This window comes from Bufo bufo, chromosome 8 (genome assembly GCF_905171765.1).
Source record: "Bufo bufo chromosome 8, aBufBuf1.1, whole genome shotgun sequence".
Taxonomy (NCBI): domain Eukaryota; kingdom Metazoa; phylum Chordata; class Amphibia; order Anura; family Bufonidae; genus Bufo; species Bufo bufo.
The window spans coordinates 3456133-3469997 of NC_053396.1; the positions used below are offsets into that span (position 1 = coordinate 3456133).

General features: G+C 46.2%; 1 protein-coding gene across 2 annotated transcripts in view; it reads right to left on the reverse strand.

Annotated features, from left to right (window-relative positions):
• The window catches only part of COL5A1 (collagen type V alpha 1 chain), a 157052-nt gene extending 143766 nt beyond the window's left edge, over positions 1-13286 (reverse strand). Inside the window, exon 1 of one of the 2 annotated variants that reach the window (XM_040406465.1) lies at positions 12853-13286. In XM_040406465.1, coding sequence (XP_040262399.1) covers positions 12853-12952 — 100 coding nt within the window. In that variant the 5' untranslated portion in view covers positions 12953-13286. The remainder of the gene's footprint in view (positions 1-12852) is intronic. The other variant, XM_040406464.1, reaches the window with a different exon arrangement.
• Positions 13287-13865: the final 579 nt, after the last annotated feature.

A 13865-nucleotide genomic window follows, 5' to 3' on the forward strand; every position in this document is an offset into this window, starting at 1 on the left:
TCACTGACCCTGACTGGAAATATAGAAAGACTAATAAATGTGTCTCCAGCTATGGAGATGGGGCAGGACTGCACAGACTCTTTATACGTGACACTGTCTGGTGGAAAGGGTATGAGCCTCCTTATCCACTGTGCAAATAAGGTCTTTAAATGCAAAATTTAAGGAGTTTTGCATCTCTGGGGTCACAACAACAGAGCCATAAATCAGAGCGGCGCGGGCTGTGAGATTTAGGTTATGCTATTTATTTTCCAGCATTCTCAGTTTCCAATCAGTGGTGGAAAACACCTTGCAGGTACAATGCTGCAAAATGTCAAAGATTTCTATTTTCTATAAGAAAGCAAGCAATCTACGGTTTCATCTCCTGCCTGCGTCTTATCTGATCCCTGCAGGGCAGGCCGGCCCTATACTAATGTCAGTGACAAAAAATAACTTCACAGACAAATCTGCAAGGTGTGGGCGGGAGAGGGAGAATACAGGCATACAAGGAGAGAAAGCCGGAACTAGGTAGGAATGAGGCCAACCACAAACGATGGAAGATAGTCCGCTGTGCCGACCACATACAATGGGGGATAGTCCGCTGTGCAGACCACAGACAATGGGGGATAGTCCGCTGTGCCGACCACATACAATGGGGGATAGTCCGCTGTGCTGACCACAGACAATGGGGGATAGTCCGCTGTGCTGACCACATACAATGGGGGATAGTCCGCTGTGCTGACCACAGACAATAGAGGATAGCCTGTTGTGCCGACCACAGACAATGGGGGATAGTCCGCTGTGCCGACCACATACAATGGGGATAGTCCGCTGTGCCGACCACATACAATGGGGGATAGTCCGCTGTGCCGACCACATACAATGGGGATAGTCCGCTGTGCCGACCACATACAATGGGGGATAGTCCGCTGTGCCGACCACATACAATGGGGGATAGTCCGCTGTGCCGACCACATACAATGGGGGATAGTCCGCTGTGCCGACCACAGACAATGGGGGATAGTCCACTGTGCTGACCACAGACAATGGGGGATAGTCCGCTGTGCCGACCACATACAATGGGGGATAGTCCGCTGTGCCGACCACATACAATGGAGGATAGCCTGTTGTGCCGACCACAGACAATGGGGGATAGTCCGCTGTGCTGACCACAGACAATGGGGGATAGTCCGCTGTGCAGACCACAGACAATGGAGAAGTTGCTCATATGTTATTTGCAGGCAAACAATCTAGCCTCTCAAATGTATTGGAGTGCTAGTTAGTGAGTAAAAATTTAACTCAAGTTTGCTAGAAATGGTTAATAATTGATGGGTTATTATTAATCTGGTTAAATGAGCCATACATCTGCATGCTATGGAGTCTCTGTATGTCACTGCACAGAGCACTTTCCCCGCTGCATTATACCACCAACCTGATGCTGATCTGGAGGGACCGAGTGCACCTCCACAGGCCCGGAAGACTGCATCTCTGGAAGGCAGGATCCTCCAGGCTTGTGTTCAGAGACCTTTGGTTCCCATTTATAATTTTATAAATTGAATTAGAAAATCTTTGCAGGGGATCCGCCATGATGCACGTTAACCATAGTTATGATTGCGCCTAATTGAAAGAAACTGCAATAAGAAATGTCTTGTAAATACAGAAGCAGCTCTTCATTGCAAACATTGGATCATGTGCCAACCTACCTACACGACCAGGTAATGTCAAGATGCAAGTTTCCTGAAAACCAGTGAGATGATGGGAGAGTTGGAAACCATCAATTTGGGCTGAACAGAGTGATCTATGGTCATTTCAGATATGGTGGACACAACCTCCGTATCACACAAGGTAGGTCTCCAGGCTTTTGTGCGCAGCGTGTGGCTGAGATTTCTTCAACTCTCCTCCACTTTGCTGGCACGTTACAACGCTGTGGATGCGCTGCATTAAAACCACAAAAGTAAATCCACAGCTATTCAGTCACTGTATGTTCATTCCACGGCACCCGCAAAAAAATAGTCCTATGTTGGTATTACGGACAAGGATAGGACAGTTCTATTACATGCTGGACGTCCCGTGCCGCAGAAGGGCGGTATTCATGTTTTGCAGATCCGCAAGTAGCAGAGCACAAAAATGACTACGGTCGAGTGCATGAGCCCTAACACTGACTAATGAGGGTCTACTTAAGTGCACCTGACAAATTTTGCCTCCGATACTACACCCTTTAAATCGGAGGAAGGAAGCCCTGTGCACATCGCAGTCGCTGGTTTAACCCTTTATAGATATAGGCGTATTACAGATGTTCATACTTCACATGCATCTGTCTCTTAAGGGCCCTGATGCTACAATGTGTGGCAATTCCTTCTAAGACCATGCACGGAGCTGCCTGACTGCGACATCTGCAGATACAAAGGTGTTTTACTGATAACGGACAAGAGGCGACTACTCTGACACTTAATGACAGCAAATGAGGCCCAAAGCAAAAGGCGCCGTCATACAAGACCTACATCTCCAAAAATACCGCAGCCGTTACAGCTAAGAGGCCACCTTCCCAGGAAACATTGTTTATTTTCTCTCCAAACCTTTACTTAAGTCTGGGACAAGATATTTGCTTTTCTCACTCTAAGAACTGTCAAACTCCGTGATGGCCACAGACTGTGTGCAAGGCTTATGCTGGGTCTAAATGAAGACCGGCCAGTCTGCAGACGCTGCAAATAGCATGCTTTAAGGCCTAAATACCCCACAGCTGTCAAGGGCCATGTCTGTATTTTCTGTCCACTTAAATTTACATGTCAGTGCTGAAAACAAGCAAGTGCGGGGGTGGACAACGCTATATCTGAAAGGACGGGATAGGATTTCCCAGTGTCCGTGTGTCTGCAGGAAGGAGATGAAGCTTTGGAGTGAATGGTCTGCAGAGATACTGATGTATATATTTCACACAATCCTGGCGCATTGATGAGTCACATGATCAAACTCTGGGGCTATCATGTGTCACATGATCAAACTCTGGCGCTATGATGAGTCACATGATCAAACTCTGGCGCTATGATGAGTCACATGATCAAAGCCTGGCGCTATGATGAGTCACATGATCAAACCCTGGCACTATCATGTGTCACATGATCAAACTGGTGCTATTATGTGTCACATGATCAAACCCTGGCGCTAGGATGAGTCACATGATCAAACTCTGGTGCTATCATATGTCACATGATCAATTTCTGGCACTATTGGCCAATATATACACTGTACAATACTTTACTAGCAAGTAAAGTATACATAGACACAAACATATGTTCATGGGCTGAAGAGCTGACAATTTACACACTAAATATTCTTATTTCCAGCCCTGCTTACACATCAACTGGAAAATATAAATTTTCCTCTCCCCAGGAAGCAAAAGTCTAATCATAGCGGAATCCATATCCACAAATCTTTCCCATCAACCTGCGGTTCTGGACTAGAATCTCCTCACAAATAAATCCACCTGCCACTCAGCTCTTTGGTGGAAAATAGTGAACTTGTACCAGTTACACCAGTTGCCTTCTCACTGTTTTTGACCCGAGGTTCCATGCAAGATCAGACCAAAAGTTCTGCACAGGAAGAGAGTCCGGCTGAATTTTGATGACCTGTCAGATTGGTGTTTTGCATTAAAGGGATTATCCTATGATTAATGAAAAAAATGTAAATAATACATCATATAGTCAAGCAGGGATGGGCAAACTGTGGCACTCCAGCTGTTGTGATACTACAACTCCCATGCATACTTGCTCTGCTCTTCTAAGAGCTCTCATAGAAATAAATGGAGCATGCTGGGAATTGTAGTTTCACAACACCTGGAGTGCCACAGGTTGCCCACCCCTGATATAGTACATGCATTAGAACCTCTTTCTAACAAAGCTAGAACCAGCCCTGTACCTCACATGGATCCAGAGATATTCCTATTCATTGCTCCAATTGTTCTGCTAGATTTATTTCTAGTCGGCAGCTAAGGGGTCGAGTCCTTACTGAGAGGGCATGTCCTGTCTGCTGCAGCTAGTAGCAGCTGAAGGATGGAACTGTGCATGTGCTTCCATCTCAGTGAGCAGGACAGAAAAATAAGAAAAAGGGCAAACAGCAGGTGGTGCTGTACAGTGGCTGTACAAATTTTTTTATTAAATGCAATAACAAAAATATTCCGATCTAGGCGCTGGATTGAAAAATGTAGAATATTTTTCATGGGTCATCCCTTTTAAGCTATTCGTCCTGGAGTCTAAAGCTGAGCATACAGGTGGCTGCAATCGCTCAACAGGACAAACATGTATGGTATATACTGCTCAAGAGGACTAAGGTAACTTCACATCTTTTTGCCCTGCTCTCTTATAAGCTACTTTCCCCTTCACACTAGCAATGGGATGATGGTTTGATCACGTGACACATCATAGCGCTAGGGTCTGACCATGTGACACATCAACGACGCTCAGCTGTCAAAGAAATGTTGTCTAGTACCTTCTGTCAGAGGGTAGGTTGTGTGAAATATATACAGTACAGACCAAAAGTTTGGACACACCTTCTCATTCAAAGAGTTTTCTTTATTTTCATGACTATGAAGGCATCAAAACTATGAATTAACACATGTGGAATTATATACATAACAAACAAGTGTGAAACAACTGAAAATATGTCATATTCTAGGTTCTTCAAAGTAGCCACCTTCTGCTTTGATTACTGCTTTGCACACTCTTGGCATTCTCTTGATGAGCTTCAAGAGGTAGTCCCCTGAAATGGTCTTCCAACAGTCTTGAAGGAGTTCCCAGAGATGCTTAGCACTTGTTGGCCCTTTTGCCTTCACTCTGCGGTCCAGCTCACCCCAAACCATCTCGATTGGGTTCAGGTCCGGTGACTGTGGAGGCCAGGTCATCTGGCGCAGCACCCCATCACTCTCCTTCATGGTCAAATAGCCCTTACTTTCAAAGTTTTCCCAATTTTTCGGCTGACTGACTGACCTTCATTTCTTAAAGTAATGATGGCCACTCGTTTTTCTTTACTTAGCTGCTTTTTTCTTGCCATAATACAAATTCTAACAGTCTATTCAGTAGGACTATCAGCTGTGTATCCACCTGACTTCTCCTCAACGCCACTGATGGTCCCAACCCCATTTATAAGGCAAGAAATCCCACTTATTAAACCTGACAGGGCACACCTGTGAAGTGAAGACCATTTCAGGGGACTACCTCTTGAAGCTCATCAAGAGAATGCCAAGAGTGTGCAAAGCAGTAATCAAAGCAAAAGGTGGCTACTTTGAAGAACCTAGAATATGACATATTTTCAGTTGTTTCACACTTGTTTGTTATGTATATAATTCCACATGTGTTAATTCATAGTTTTGATGCCTTCAGTGTGAATCTACAATTTTCATAGTCATGAAAATAAAGAAAACTCTTTGGTCTGTACTGTACATCAACGTCTCTGCAGCCCTCAGACATGGACACCTATCCCTTCAGACACAGTACAAACTTTATATCATTACAGATCAGACGTTTCTGTTGGTAGCAGGAAACAAATCAGACACTGGAAATGACTGCAGTGGGGGAGATTCAAGATGGGAGGTGAGCAGGGGCGTAGCTATAGGGGGTGCAGAGGTAGCAGTCGCTACCGGGACCAGGATCCTGAGGGGGCCCAAAGACCATTGTGCTACATAAGAAGACACCTGTATTATAGAAAGTGCATGCTGGTCAGGTTTCACCTCTGGCTGGACGGAAGGGGTTAGGTGCTGTTTCAATTTCTGCCTCAGGCAGCAGGAGGGCTATGTGCTTCCCTGACCCTGACCACAAAGCACTGAGGGAAGGGGGGCCCAAGATGAACTCTTGTACCAGGGCCCGTGAGCCTTTAGCTACGCCCCTGGAGGTGAGGCTCCAATGCTCTGAGAAACATGGGGATACAAGCAGAAGAAAGGTCAGAAGAGGTGCCTTCTGCCAGCTTCAGCAAGGCCCAGGGCTTGGTCTCTCTTCATTCTGTCTATTGTGGGCATGTAAGGCCTGTTTCAGATAAGTGTGTCCTGTGCGCGATTCCCCATTACGGACACTGCTTGTTTCTCAGGAGCACAGCGCATTATAATGATTTATAATGCTGTGTGTCTCTGCATGACCTGTACCTATTGAATTATACTGACATACCGAAATGCTGTATGTCAGTGCAGTATTATTCTGTAGAAGTAAGGTCATGCAGAGACACAGCATTATAAATCATTAAATTGCAGTGTGTTCCTGGGAAACAAGCAGTGTCCATAACGGGAAGTCACGCACAGGACACGCTCATCTGAAACCGGCCTAAATATGCCTGTCGTGGGTGGCAGTGCTTCCCTTCAGGGCGGGTGGAGTAGAGGGAATAGACGAGCGTAGAATAAAGATGGGTGACTTTTCCTGCAGACATCACCTCTGCTTTTCATTCCAGGTTGCAGAAGCTCCAGCAGAAGATTTGACATGTACCAGGGGCGGCACAGACCTGCACATCTAGACCAGTCGGAGACCTTGAACTGCATCACACAGAATAGGATATGCCAGACATAAGAAAGTGAACAGGGAATCGAAAATTTCAAGGCTTCCAAAATAAGAACAGCGGAGAAAGGATCAAAGAACATAAACAATTTATGTCGACTTCAGCACAGTCGCTTGATTTACGATGAGGATGCGGGCTCTCCATATGCATCTCTATTTGTCATAAATAAAATACATTCTGCCCCCATTCAGATCAAAAGGATTTCAGATAAATACAGAAGCTGGGAACAGCAGATGGAAATCACTGCATGCGACACTAATCAGAATCCTGCATTTCTCTCTAATTGGGACACATACACTCTGCTTGGGATGATTGACACAGGCAGCAGAGGAGCTGAGATGAAAGAGGCCGGGGGGGGGAAATACGTATCGTGGAGCTCATAGGAACGCCCCAGCATGTAATGCAAACATAACTGTGTTTACCCAGTAGCGGGGTGCAACCAGCACATTGCATGCAGCAGCCGAGCTCCACAACTCACTGTGCACACGCTCTTCAGATTATTACAGTTAAGTAGCAGAATTCGTTTTTGGGCACCAAGTATAGAGAGCGGGTGCTTTATACGGCTACTTGTGAGGCTTTTCCACCTCTGGTAGGTCATCAAACCAGATAAATAACCGAAACCAATCAGCTAGAAGAGGGTCGTGCCCTTTAAATTCTAAAATATGCCTTGTGTCCTTCCAGCTTCCATCTATCTCTCTGAATTTCCTATTCTTACTTACAAGATTGACAGGTGCTTGAAGCAAGGTCACAAAATAGAACTGCTGCCTAAAAATAAGTAAAATGAGCTACAAAAAGCTGCAGAGCAACCTGGAATCCTGATTACATCTCATCCCTAACTGGCCACGACCCCAAAACTGCACTACTCACTTGGTGGGGGAGGTCGGGCATGTGCCCTGCCGCTACATTCATTCTCTATGGGACTGCCGAGGACAGCTGAGTACAGCACTACCCTATCCCTGGCGGTCCCAGTGGTCAGACCCCCACCCATCCTGAGAACAAGGGTCTCATTGCCCAATCTGATGGTGGGGAAGGTCGGGCATGTGCCCTACCGCTACATTCATTCTCTATGGGACTGCCGAGGACCGCTGAGTACAGAGCTACCCTATCTCCAGTGGTCCCAGTGGTCAGACCCCCACCCATCCTGAGAACGAGGGTCCTGTTCCCCAAATAGGATGGTGGGGGAGGTCGGGCATGTGCCCTGCTGCTACATTCATTCTCTATGGGACTGCCGAGGACAGCTGAGTACAGCACTACCCTATCTCCAGTGGTCCGTCCCTCATCCATCCTGAGAGCTAGGGTCCTGTTCCCCATATCTGATGGTGGGGGAGGTCGGGCATGTGCCCTACCGCTACATTCATTCTCTATGGGACTGACGAGGACAGCTGAGTACAGAGCTACCCTATCCCTGGTGGACCCAGTGTTCAGATCCCCACCCATCCTGAAAAATGTGGGTCCCATTGCCCAATCTGATGGTGGGGAAGGTCGGGCATGTGCCCTGCTGCTACATTCATTCTCTATGGGACTGACGATGACAGCTGAGTACAGCACTACCCTATCTCCAGTGGTCCGTCCCTCATCCATCCTGAGAGCTAGGGTCCTGTTCCCCATATCTGATGGTGGGGGAGGTCAGGCATGTGCCCTACCGCTACATTCATTCTCTATGGGACTGACGATGACAGCTGAGTACAGAGCTACCCTATCCCTGGCGGTCCCAGTGTTCAGATACCCACCCATCCTGAGAATGTGGGTCCCATTGCCCAATCTGATGGTGGGGAAGGTCGGGCATGTGCCCTGCCGCTACATTTATTCTCGATCAGTCCTATGAAGAGTGAATGGAGTAAAGGTGGATGCTTGACCTACTGCTCCATCAATTTGAGCAAATGGGACCCCTGTTCTCAGGATCGGAGGAGGTCCTATCAATGGGACCACTGGAGATAGGATAGCACTGTACTCAGCTGTCCCATAGAGAATGAATGGAGCAGCAGGGCACATGCCCGACCTTCCACTCTATGAGATGGAGAGAATGGGATTCCTGTTCTCAGGATTGGTGGGGGCCCCAGTGGTTGGATCCCAACTTTCAGTTAGTTATCCCCTAGCCTGTAGTGACATCATTGAAGAGAAAAATTAAAGATCACGTAGTTGGAGGCCATCACCAGTCATTCCAATGTGCACAGATAATGGGGTACAGTGGCAGAACCCCGCACCCAACGCTGGAGCAGACTACTGTTGACACTGGGCACGGTCCCTTGTAGCTGGCCCGGACAGTCTTAGCCCACTCCTTGGCTGTGGCCTTCAGGTGTCCAAGATGGTACTGGACTTTGGAAACATATAATAGAAACAAACTAAAAGAAATCTGGCACTGAGCTAAATCTTAAACATCCCATAAACTTATGTTTTATGACTATAGGTTTGAGTTGAAGAACCTCATCACCCGACTTGGTTCCATCGCGGCCAGCCTCCCATAAATTACATCACTGAGTGCTAAAGTTTAAACTTCAAAAAAGAAGGAAACGAGATGGCAATCTGAAACGTGATAAACGAGGATCAAAGATCAGAAAACAAGCTGGCAGGATTCCTTATCCTTGAAGGAGGTCTTCTTAATCGCTTCATTTAATGGGCACACACTCCGAACTTGGGAGATCGGAAACATATGTCCCATAAGCTGGAGTTTGATGATGTATAGTAAAAGAAATGGGAGCTCCAAATTGGCCACATGAGTTCTCGCCTCACAAAGACGTGCGCCTCTCAGCTTGCCAAAACCCTAAAACATCTGGGAGGTTCGACGGTTGCTTTGGTGTAATATTTACCAAACAGAGATGAATTTAACCAGGAGGTCGTCCAGACCTTGTAACCCTTTACACCAGGACACTAAGGAAGAGCTAAGCCGCCATTAACAAGAATTACTCCAGGGGTGAAGCCAAATCACAGAACTTTAGAAAGGGTTGGTCGATTTTGCCTTCCCCCTGTCTTGCACCAAGGAAATGACTACGGAGACTGCCCTCTGCATTGGAAGAGCCTGAATGTTATGCTTACATCACCAATGCATTGATAAAAATTTACGGGAAGAAGTCAACCAGTGTCCACTCTGTCCACTGGTTACAGCAGGTGCCCGCAGGTGTCCCTTTACCTTACAGAAGGTAAGGATGTATGAACTAGGCCCAAGGACACCAAGATAATCCAAGAATCACAGAATCCTGTTCAGATGAGATCTTGCTGCAACCAAATGATTCAGCCTCTGACAGCTCACCACGAACATGGCCTATATAGCTCTGTAGTATTCAGCTGGAGGACTGAAGTCAGAATCGAGAGCGGGGAGGCCCAGTGTCCAGTTCTGCAGACCTGACATCGCTGTATGCGGAGGCACATACAAAGGTCCTTGAGAGTAGTGGCACCTGGATGTCACGGGGACACGGGAGCAGAAGTATTTGTTATTTATTTTTGTCTGGGATCTAAATTATAGGGTCTGATTATTTTAGACCTTGTCTGGGGTCTGAATGAGGTTGGGGGGGAGGGGTGTTGGGGACTTAATTTAGGGATTTGGCGTGTAATCATTTTAGGGTCTGATGTGAACCAGTGTCGGACCCTGCCTTGGTTCCCCCCCCACTAACAAATAATAATAACAACAATAATCATAAATCTTGATGTAAATAGTTATAATATTGATAAATCACATTCCATAAAGATATACAAAAACATTAAGGTTGTTGAAAAAAAAAGGGAAGTAATCGGTGGCAACCAATCAGATTGCAGTCGTGGTTTCCAAGTGACGTTGTGATAATTTAAAGCGTTCGTCTGTACTAGTATTTAGAGCGCTCCATCAGCGCTCTGCACACAAGGATCAGTCCGATGCATGCATGATCCTATAAAGTGATATTTGCACATGTTTGGCACATGTCTCCGTTCCCATCATACTGATGAGGTCATCATGTAAGGAATCATTTAGGACTGCACTTTAGGTACTCAGTATGATGTACAAACGCAATTATCTTTATGCCAGGTCATTACAACCAATTGAAATATCCTGAAAATGTTTTTTTTTGTTCTTTTCCCAGCCTTTTGCTTAATAGGAAACAGGCTCGCACAAGATAACTGAAGATTCAAGAACATGATTCTCAAAACCACCAATGGGGGGCAGTAGTGATACAAGGTTCATATTCAAAAAGAATATCCTCATCAGAGGTAGCAACAATTAATCATGCAGGCAAACTAGGCAGGTGTCTAGGGCAGCACTGAATTTGGGTTTTATGTTAGCTCATACTGCAATTGCTGCGGCTTAGCATAGGTTTTACTCATAAAAACCATCCATACCTTAGGTGGTTTAGGTTTACAACATAGGTTGCTCGTCATACATCCTATTAGGGAATTCTGGGTTAATAGAGGGTCTCTATGGTTTATTATGAACCAGCTTTAACACTGAGGGTCACTCCCACGGTGCAGTCCTAGCGCAGTATTATAACAGCTGTTGCCAAATTGCAGCAAAAACGGAAAATATGACCACAATGTGTGAATATACCCCAATGCAGGCTCCGAGTTGGGATAAAACCAGGAACCCCCAAAGTTCACATCATTCTTTCACTTATGATCCCCCTTATCTTCTTATTACCCTACAACACAATCAATGAGCATGCAGGACAGTAGCCATCATACAACTTCAGGATATCCCAGGCTTTATTGGTGCCTTCAGTGACCACAGTCAGGGAGCGGCCCCGTCAGAGACGTCACTGTACCCCAGAGATGCATTTGTTTGGGGATGGGCCCCATGACTCTTGTGTGACCCAGACTTATCACCACAACCATCTCAGGACTGACCAATATCATAAGAATCGCCTCCTGACCAATAAAACTGGGCGATTCCAGGACCATGTACGACGCTAGGTCGTAGATCCAGTCTCCCCTGCTCCATTGCTCTCATTGGGAGATGCCATATTATGTTTGGTGGGATTCCGCAACTCTACTGACAGAGGAAGCTGCCACAGGACGGCTGACTGACATGCCATATGGCTGGCTACAAGAGACCGAAGTCATAATGTAAGTTAACAAGAAGTAAAAATGGTTAGCCTGAAGCAACTGGTAACAGGTAATAAAACATCATTATATAGACATGACATCATCAAATGCCAGTGGTGTGACATCATCAAACCATAATTTGGGCCCAGAAGCTTCAGTCTAAGTCCTGGCTCCAGAGAAGTCATCATGGATATAACCAAACAATTCAGAATGGGATTAGGGCAGAATTATTATTTTTTGCAATTCTGCACAGATTCATATGATCTGCCATTTTCAGCCTTCACAGATGTGAGGAGAATAACCAATCTCCAGCAATTCAATAACTCTACAGCAAATAACACGAAGGTAATCCTCGCAACTAACCCGGTAATGAGCATAGAAATGGCAGATGTGGTACAGCAGCACATCACACAGTCCTACAGCTGAGCAGCCTTCATGTCCCTATCTCTAGTCCACAGCTTATGGCAGGGATGAGCAACCTCCGGTACGCCAGCTCCTATGGGACTACAACTTCCAGCATGCACACTTGTAACTCCCATAGAAGTAAAAGGAAGATTGTGGGAGTAGTAGTCTCAGAACAGCTGGAGAGCCAGAGGTTGCTGATACCTGGTAGGAACATATAGTGTATGGTACAAAGCTGGAAAAATGCTTCCTACGTCATACCGCATGATCCCTGTGTCACCCACCAGCCGGCACACACCCATCCACCGCACTGGCCTCCATGCAAAACCCAATACACCAACGCCGATCTGCTCTCCAATAGATTACAGTCCGTTATGTTCCAATCTACCAATGCAGTCATGTTGAAGAATAGCGGACACGTTCCCTTTTTTTTTTTTTAATCTCTAGAAGAATACAATATTGTATGTTTAAATATCTTTTATAGGTGACATAGTAGAATTTCAGAAAGCTAAATCTTGCATGGACTCAACTTATCAGACCTGAGTGTATAAGGTTTTAGTGCAGTTCCACAAGTCACCTATAGGTGGGGCAATCATGCTAGTTTCACAGAAGGAAAAAAAAAGTTTTCAGCCTTGTCTGCAGAAGTATCTAGGATTACATGCCAGAAAGTTTCACTGAGCAGTGGTAAGAAATATCTGAGAAGAAAGGAAGACGCAGGCAGAAAGGAAAGGCTTGGGCAGCCCCAGTGATGGGTGAAGGGTGCACACTAGCCTGCTCTTAGGTGCCATGACCCTGACATAGGATCCAGAAATATATAAACTCCTATGTTAATTCATCAAAAAGGAAAAGTACTGCAGCTTTGACTTCTGCATGCCCCATTGCCCAAGCAGAGACATGCTGGGAACCTGTTCCATTCAGCATAAAAGTTTTCCTTACCTGCATGACACTGGGAACATATAAAGCTTAATGCTATTAGGAAAGATAAGTCTCTTCTCCAACTCCTTCTTTTCCACCTTGTATGTGTATCCATGTTCATCACCTCCGCTGTGTGGGGCCAATTCTTAGGGATTCAGAGGTCCCCAATGCAAATCTTGGAATGCAATTAAAGTGACAGAGAAAGGGCAGGAACCCTGGTGCACTTTATAAAGCCATTGGAATGGTATTTTTTTGGGGGGCGCTTAGTGCAGCTGAATTTTCTGGGCAGTCAAATTTGAAACCCCCAGCGGTCTCTCTCTCCCTGTCCTGTCCCCTTCTCTGGTCTGGTCCTAATGGGGATGTCTTGAGAAGCGATGCCCCCTTCTCGAACGATTGGAGAGTGAAAAACCTTTTTAGGGAGATGCAAGGACTGTGAGTCCCAGAAAGGGACAGCAAATCAGAAGGCGAAATCCTGCAGGCTCAGCCTCCTTTCACTGGGATCAGGAAAAGGGGGAGAGACAGGGTGGGGAGGGGAGGGGGAGAGGCATGAAAGTTTGTGAAGAGAAAAAAAAAAAAGTTTACAGAGGAGAAAAAAGGTTCTGTGGGATTGGGAGATGTTAATAGGACAAGCTGGGACCAGTGCGCAGGGTTAACTCAGGCACATTCCAAAACCCTCAATCCATTTTTTCATTCTCAGACAGACGGGACAATGTTAAAGGGGTGAGAAGATTATTTGTCCTGGCCCTAGAGGCACAATCCAGAGCGAACAAGCAGGGCAGGACAAAGCACCAGCCTATTCACACAGTGTGAAGATCCTGCCTAACAGCTGTCTCCGCAGGGGACCCGGGAGCCACAGTCCTGCTGATCAAGAAGCTCTGAGGTAGCTGCAAGGACGCTTTGTGGTGCTGCCCCTTTAATGCTGGGGTGCAAAGAAGCCTGTTCTGTGTAATCTGCGGACAGGATGACACATGGATAAGCAGCGGTCATCGCCCATTCGGCTGTGTACTCCATTGTGGCTTATGTATGAAGACTGC